Genomic DNA, 8,387 nt, shown 5'->3' with positions numbered 1-8,387 from the left:
AGAGGAAGGAATAAAAGTTGATAATCTTTTCTTGATGTTGACGGATCATCACAAATGCTTCCCATTTCAACGCTTACCACCTTTGTTAATTACAAGCACTAAGAGAAGTATTTAGCATATGTTAGAAAAACCACAAGAATGATTTTTGTGTAACATTACATTATACACTTAAGATACTGTTTCAAGGGGGAAGTAAAAAGTATTTAACAAAAATTGTTAAATTAAAAACAACTTTTTATCAAGCGAGATAAATTATATATAAAAAAAAATTAAAAAAAACCTTGGAAGCTGTTTTTTAACTTGCACAGAGCTCTCCACACACACACACACACACACTACGTATACAAAAAGCCAAGACCCATGAACATATACATATCAGTGGTTTTTTTTTTCTTCCCTCTAATCTCATTCGGGTGTTGGTCGTATAACTACACAGATTTGAAAAGAAAAGAAAAAAAAAAAAAAAATTACGCCGGGTTGCAATATACACAGCCTAGGGTGTTAGACGCAACAGTTTTCACTCATCTTACATTAGCTGCTTTGAGGAAGTGTGGAACTATACCTTTCTATATTTTTTGGAAATTACCAAAAATGGTCCTATAAAAGAGGACTGGAGCGCAAAAACCCAAAGTTGGGCAACTATTTTAGAAGGCTGAACGAGAAGCGGATCTTAAGAAAGATTGATGGCTATGTCCTTGAGAAGAACTTTTCTCTGAGATGTATTAATAATGCCCTTGCATTCCGCTTCTAATAATACTTCTGTCATTATAGCAGCTGCTTGTCCTTTAGGCTCATCTTCTGAAGTCCTCCTCAACATGAATACCTGAGTATAGCAAATAAGAGGCAATGATATCAATCACCACATATAAGAGTGAAATTTGCTGCGTTCAGTATTCCTGTTAGATTTACGTTTGAAAAGCTCCTAAGATTCCTAACGGGAATCCGTGGACATAACTGAAGAGGTAGAAAAATATGGAAATGAAGTTTACTACAAAACACTAAAAGCATAACATTACCTGCCCACGATGAGTTAACTCTATGTAGCCTGGTTGTAGGATAAATGGTTCCCCGTCTATTTGAACTGGGAAAGGACTGGAAGAGTGTATCTTGATGACTTTGCCTTGAGCTAGCCTTCTTGCTTGTGAAAGTCCAACCTACGGGGCAAATCAAACATTACTATTTACTAATTTACCGTAAATGTCTTTTATCTGTTTCATACGAATTTGCTAAAAAGAAAGAGTGAAGTTAGTGTACAAATAGTAAATACATTAACCTCCTTTTATTTTTGGTGATGAAAGAGGGCTGAAGCCCAAATACATTAACCTCTTGTGATAGTTTTAACAACTTTCAAAATAATTATTTCAACAGACAGAGGTTTGTTAAAAAAATTGACAAAGACACTTGGTTGCCACAATAGTATTGAACTTTCTTACTTAAGGATGCTAATAGTGAAAACAGTTCATACATCCGATTAAATTTGAAAGCTCAAATATACTATACTGTATGGATACATAAGCAGCAAGACAATAATCAACAATCAACATTATTCCAAAACTTCGATTACTTCATTGATTTATTCATAGACCTTCGTTGATTTATTCATAGGTCCTAGGTTTCAAACCCGGACAAAGGAAGAAAAATTAATCTAGCAATTAACCACTAACATTTGCCATTCAAAAAAAAAGTCTGAGCATATAACTTTTTTCCCCTTTTTTTGATGTTACAGTTTAGATCAGTTTGTTGCTTCTGATAATCAGATTACTACATTTAATGACTAATCTATCTACTCAATCCTCTAATAAATATTAAATACCTCAAGAATTCAGCTAAATGTAATCACATCAATATTTTAAAAATATTAGAATAATTAAAATTACCAGTATTGTTATGAAGACTTGAGTTTATACTTCAGAAGTGCATTAAGATTAACTGATTAAGTATCCTATACCTGAAGTTTCCCCAGGTGCCATGCTCCACAAACACATACTACCTCAAGCATCTTGTCATGCATGGATTGAAGACTGAAATCATCGTCATCATGCTCATAGTCATTTTTCCAAAGATCTACTCCACCCATGTAGCTCCCAATATTAAGCACAATTAAGCCTTCTGAATCCTGCATGGAAAAAAAATTAAAAAAATAAAGCTTTACATATAAATTTATAGAAGGCGGTATTCACAGTGTAAAAAATAATTATCAGCGTCGGTAATTAACCTTGGGAATCTCAATGTCTCTTCCGTCCACTTCAAGCCATACTTGCCATGGCAAGTCAGCACATGTTCTGTCCATAATGTCTCTTGCTCCTTCTTTTGCATATCGTAATTTATTAAAAAACTGTCAATAGAATTACCATTAGATATAAATATACCCAAAAGTGAAAGCTTTTCAAGCATTGCATAAGTTAAACAACCTAGATAAGACTTATGAGAATTAGAACATAACCAGAAGTCTTCAATAAAAAAGGGTAAAAGAGGAGATAAACATGTATAATTTGTTAAAATGTCCATAGTGACATTGCTAGCTATCCACTCATCATCACTAGGATCTCTCCAGGTTTTCATTTAGAGGTATGATAAACAGCATTAATAGGATAATTCTGAATGTTTCAGTAAACTGCATTTAGCACCCTAATGCCAATGAGGAAAATTTAGGATAACTCTAAGCTTTTGGCATGAATAGAAGTATAATTTTTACTGAATATTGCCCAGCCGTAAAAATGGTAATGTAAATAATAAGCATTGAACGTAACATGAAACATCAAGGAGGGAGAATATGTACCTGGCTACTAAACTTTTCAGGATTTATCTCTCGAGTAACATGAAATTCATATGCAACCTTTGCATCACATCCAATTCCTATAAAAGTAGATCGGTGTCAGTGTTTCTTAAGAAATAATCGTAGATAGTTTTTGTTTTAGTGAAGTACCTAGGTAGTTCATCATGGATTTAGTTTTCACTTTATGTGGTTTTCCTTCAGAGTCTTCTTCTGCAAGTTTAACTTCCCAACGATCTAACATAGTAACTGCTGCAATGCTAATGTCATGCAAAAGCATGGTCAGTCCGCCCTGTCCATCCAGTGCAGAGAAGCCTCCTCCCCAATTCATAACCCTGGACAAATCATTTCCAGTGCCTAGAGGAATAATTGCAACAGGTGGAGGTGACTCAAAATTGTGTTTTTCTATAGCATCGAGGACCCATGCAACAGTGCCATCCCCACCACAAACCAATACTCTAAAATATGGCACATTTTTGAACAATTCCAGACCTACCTCAGGACCTTGAGAAGCACTCAATACAAAGACCTACAGTAAAATACCAAACCAGAACATGCCCATTGAGACTATGATATGAAATGAAAAAAATTAAAATGTCTAGACAAGTATTGCTAAAATGCGAAAGAAAGGAGAAAGCCGTTTTCATCAACCATTTGCTCTTAAATAATTATTTAGTGGGATTCAATGAAACATTGTTTATGGTGTAATTTGATCCATATACCCGACCCCACTTAGTGGGATAAGGCTTGGTTGTTGTTGTTGCTCTCAATGAAACATTGATCTACAGTATATTCATATCATACAATGTCATAAGGGAACAATAATTTTAAGCACCTTTTTTCAAAAGAAACCCTATTGATGAGAAAATTAACGGATACCAATAACAAGCATGCTTAATTTTTTCAATACAGTTTAACCATTCTGTTGCTTTGTTGACTTTTCACTGTCAACAGTTTTTAAGAAGATTAAATGCTTGATACAAACACCAAAACACTCACTCGTAAACATTCACAAATAATGAACAGAATATGATAACATGCCCATCAAGTTTATACAATCAGAAATTATAGGACTCAAGACATAGCCACAGGGTCATTGTCAGGAGAAAGTTTCATCATTAAGTAATTCTAATTTTTATATCAATGCTTAATAATGCAATTACAGATTACAGCCTTTTACTTTTTTATAAATGTTCTTCCCTCTCAAAGAAAAGAACAGGAAATTTCTACTAGAGTTTACTTGCAAAAAATATTTTATACTTGAAGGTCATGAATCCAGTCATCCAAATCATATAATGTTGGTCAGAATCCTCTCCATTACTGTAGTTTTGAAGTGTATATTAAATAATTGGATCCACCAAATTTCACATTATTGCATATCTATATTTCCAAAACTTTGGTAATGGACAAAATGGAAAGGGTAAGAAATGGAGAGGATCTTGACTCATAATGTTAAAGCCAACAGGTCACAGTCTGAACAATATATAGAATTAAAATCTTCTATTACAAGAAAGTGTATAACAAATAATAAGTTGTTTATTAAAAATGTGAAGGTAAGCAAACATTAGCATGCTGCTCAATAAAAATTTTGCTTTACAGAACATTAGTACAAAAAGAAAGAAAAAAAGTTAGACTGTTAGATTGCAACTTTCAGTCATCACTCTGCATTCCTATCCAAAACAGACTATATCTTAAGAAACAGATTTGTTATAATATATTCAAGGCAGTACGAAGGATAGATTAAAGGTTGGAATCAAGTTATTCCTGATCTAAGATCACAAAATTTAACTTCAAATCCAGCAAACTCCTAAATCATAGGAACCAATCTCACACTTAAAACATCTAGAAGACATAATTGCACTCTGCTTAATAAAGATGCTAGCCACTACTTCAATAGAATGCATATTTTTTAATAAAGAATCAAGTAATCACCTGAACAGGATTTAGTAGCATATTCAATCTTCTGTGAAGAGAAGGCCCAAGCTGCCCACCACTTCTGGTATTGATGAAGACCAAAAGTGGCCTAGCATCTTTTGGCAAATCAACCAACGTGTATTTCTTGATTTGGCTAGGGGTAACATTTAAACCATCCCCTGATACTCTACCATTGTTTGTGGGGTCAAAGAGCTTCCCATCGTTGTACTTTTTCCGCTTAAGACCATTCAACACATATTCTAATAAAGTTGGATCAGCAACGGCTGAACCTCGTGACTTACCATTAGTATGACAACCACCTCCATTTTTATTATGGTTACGCCGCTTTCTAATCTGACCACGAACTGAAGAGGTTATAATAGAACTTAGTTTTCCACCCTTTTGATTTTCATCAACTTCTTTGACACAAAGAGGAGAGAGGATAATTGGCCTCAAAGAACCCAAATCACAAAAATCACCAGAATCTCTAGTCAAATTGTTATGACATTTCACATGAATGAGGCGCTGACACCAACGACAATGCCATGTAGGAGAGGATTTTACAAACGGGACACCACACGCTTCGTCACAGTAAAAACAGAAGGCAGACATCTCATGATGATCATCCACATTAACCCATCTTTCTGACCAATGGTGTCTAATATGACTAAACCCAGCCTGAGCCACACATTTACAATCCTTTGCTGCATACGGTGAACAAATGAAATGAGCTGCGACACCACAAACCGAGCAACGATGGAGGGGAGTACGTGGTGAGGCTGTTGCACCTATATTTTGAGAAGGCCATAGGGAAGTCAAACAGAAACAACAAGTGGATGGTTGTTCCCCATAAGTAAAATCTTCAACCCATAAATGATCCGACAGAGGAACTTTAAATTTTTTCCAAACTTTCTTCTTTTCCCTGGCCGCAGCTTTAATCCAATTCAAAGATGCTCGTCGCTGCCACTTGAGAACAGCGTATATGACGGCTACAAGTCCAAATGATCCAGTGATCAGCCATCCAAAAATAGATGCAATGGAAGCATCAGGGCTCGTAAGAAACCTCAAAATTACAATTCCCAAATCGAACATGACAAAACTCATTCGTTTCTACTTAGCTACCAAAATGTACAACCTGATCATTCAATAAGAAACCTCAATCATTGTTATAGATAACAGATAAGTTAAAAAATAAATAAAATCAATCTAACTGACAAAATAACTGAAATTAAATATAAAGTATGGGCAGCAAAATTGAAGAGAATATGACAGTTGGTTATTCCAGAATGGGGTTCACAAGGCTGATGCAGTTTCCATAAACATAGAAAATCATAGATAAAATATATATAAAAAAAAAAAATGTAGAGATGTAAATTATGCATGTGTATGTTCGGTTTGAATTTTGACAAGTTTGGATGCCCTCAATCAGAATTGATTTTCTCTCTAGAACTGATTCTAACTTTAAGCTAGGATTTGTAGCTTTTGACTCCAAACTTGGTTTTTGCACATTGTTCAACTCACTTTTACATGAATGTAGTATATGTTTGGTTACACTTTTAGAGGAGTCAAAATTGATTCTAGAGATGTATAATTGATTTTGACATGTTTGGTTTCTCTATAGTAAAATTGATTTCACCCCCAAAATGGATCCTACTTCAAGCTAGGAAGGAACTATAGGTTCTGATTCTAGAATTGATTTTTACACTCAAATTGTTTGTTCAACTAGTTTTTAGATCAATGTAACCAAACATAAAACACTCCATTTTCAACTCAATTTTAACCAGAACCAAACACACTTTGAATCAAACGAAAAATCAAGATTTGGTTATACTAGTGCATTATTCCGTATTCATAAATGATGTGATATAAGAATAAGAATAAAAAAGCGATTAATACCAAATAAAATGATAATGGAAATATAAAAAATAAAATAAAAAAATTGTAGGGCACGGAAAGTACTGTTGCAGAATTGAACGGTAAAATTGTGAAAAGTGATTTAAGAATCGTTGCACCTAATATTCAAAATTCGTAACAGATTCAACCTATGATGAAATCTAGAGAAAGATGAGAGACATTGTATTGTATTGTATTGTATTGTATTATATTGTATTGTATTGGTGTTTACCTATCACGATCGATTTGAAAGAGATCAAAATGGAGAAGAAATTTTCGTGGTTGTCGTCATCATCATCATCATCGTAAAGGAATAGTAGTAGAATGAGAAAAAGAAAAACCTGAAGAGCGAGAACGAGAGAGGAATTTTGGAGTTTAACAGAAACAGAATCCTGTTACAACCCCTTCCTTCCCCTTCTTCCAAGGAAACACATTATTTTGGAGTGCGATACCAACTATTTTTATTTATTTATTATTATTCATTTTAGATTTGATTTGGATCGCCTTTTGTTTCGCCTTAATTAGTTTTAAAAAGTGGTTTAGTATTATCAACCCTCTCAAAACAAGAATATTAAATAAGATAAAGAAAATCAAAAAAGCAAAAAGCAGAGAGAGAGAGAGAGAGAGAGAGACGTAAAAAGGGCGGGCTTTACATTGCCTCAATACACGGCCTCCCTGTTGGGTTCCCCGTAGGCATGGCATGGGGTTGTGCGTGGCCGACGCGTTTTTGAATATTTTTTATTTTCTTTCCAAAAAAAAAAAGAATATTTTTTTATTTATTTTATAAATCGAGTATTCTCTTCTCTACACACACTTATAAATGTTTTATGAACCTTTTCAAAAATTTTAACATTATTGTATGTGCAAGACTAGATTTGAACATAAGATTTTAGTTAAACTAAAAGATTTTTTTTTTTTTAGAGAAAAACTAGAAGAGACATATCATCTCACTTAAATGCTATATAAGGTAAATTCTATGGTACATCTACTATATTTGAATTCATAGTTAAATGAGTTGTTTTTTGAAGAAAAAAAAATTATCATTTATAATTATAATAACTAAATCTTATTCATCAAAAGTGTTCACGAAATAATTTTTTATTTTTTTAAATTTTTATCACTCATAACTGAGAACATTAATTATTTTTTACGATAATATGTAAAAAAAATTACTATGATTCTTATAAACAATTAAATGATGTTTTTTCTTATGAAATGTTGTTCTATAAAATATAAATATTGACAAATAGTTAATTATTACATAAAAAACGATCGTTCATTTATAAAATTAAGAAGTAGGAGTACCGGTACACCTTATTTTATAAGTGTACCGTAGAAGTTCTCTTTTTTTAATGTACCATTTCTTACACTCTTCTTTTATTATTATTATTATTGTTTTTGGTCAAGTTTACTCTTTTCTTTTTGAAGAAAGTTTACTCTTTTCTTTTCTATTTAAACAAATTCATAAACTTTTGGTTTTTTTAGAGGAAACAAATTATACACGAAGAAAATATTTGAAGATAAAAAACATCTATCTAAATTCTCTTTCTCCTTCACTTATTAAGGGAGAGTGATTTTTGACCTAAAATCATCCTTCTCCATTTTCTTTTTTATTTATTTCAATTTAAATAAGTAATTTTAACATATATCAAGTTTATTTTTTTGTGATTTCGACGTATGATTGTGACATTGTGTTGTTCGCGGTCTTGTGCGGCGTTGTTTGATTTTGCAATTTGTTGTAGTGTTTGTTTGGTCCTATATTGAAACATCTACTATAGTCAATTACATATTCAATCAATGATTTAGG

At 32.9% G+C, this 8,387-nt stretch overlaps 1 protein-coding gene across 1 annotated transcript; it reads right to left on the bottom strand.

Moving 5' to 3' along the window:
• Window positions 1-232: 232 nt before the first annotated feature.
• Window positions 233-7,145, bottom strand: LOC11437511 (diacylglycerol kinase 2). The gene is made up of 8 exons (XM_003630329.4): window positions 6,813-7,145; window positions 4,706-5,822; window positions 2,927-3,302; window positions 2,780-2,856; window positions 2,216-2,335; window positions 1,949-2,116; window positions 1,017-1,154; window positions 233-823 (listed from the first exon to the last, which is right to left on the bottom strand). The coding sequence occupies exons 2-8, from the start codon at window positions 5,789-5,791 to the stop codon at window positions 671-673; spliced, it is 2,118 nt and encodes a 705-aa protein (XP_003630377.2). The 5' UTR covers window positions 5,792-5,822; window positions 6,813-7,145; the 3' UTR covers window positions 233-670.
• Window positions 7,146-8,387: the final 1,242 nt, after the last annotated feature.

This window comes from Medicago truncatula, chromosome 8 (assembly GCF_003473485.1).
Source record: "Medicago truncatula cultivar Jemalong A17 chromosome 8, MtrunA17r5.0-ANR, whole genome shotgun sequence".
Taxonomy (NCBI): domain Eukaryota; kingdom Viridiplantae; phylum Streptophyta; class Magnoliopsida; order Fabales; family Fabaceae; genus Medicago; species Medicago truncatula.
This window is presented reverse-complemented; position numbering and strand designations above follow the sequence as displayed.

What these genes read in the sequence shown, in the direction of transcription:
- LOC11437511 (XM_003630329.4), bottom strand. Translation starts at nt 5,791, where the DNA reads ATGAGTTTTGTCATGTTCGATTTGGGAATTGTAATTTTGAGGTTTCTT. An exon ending in ATCCATGATGAACTACCTAG is followed by an intron (nt 2,857 to 2,926) that starts GTACTTCACTAA and finishes CTACTTTTATAG; the next exon opens with GAATTGGATGTGATGCAAAG. An exon ending in GAGACATTGAGATTCCCAAG is followed by an intron (nt 2,117 to 2,215) that starts GTTAATTACCGA and finishes TTTTCCATGCAG; the next exon opens with GATTCAGAAGGCTTAATTGT.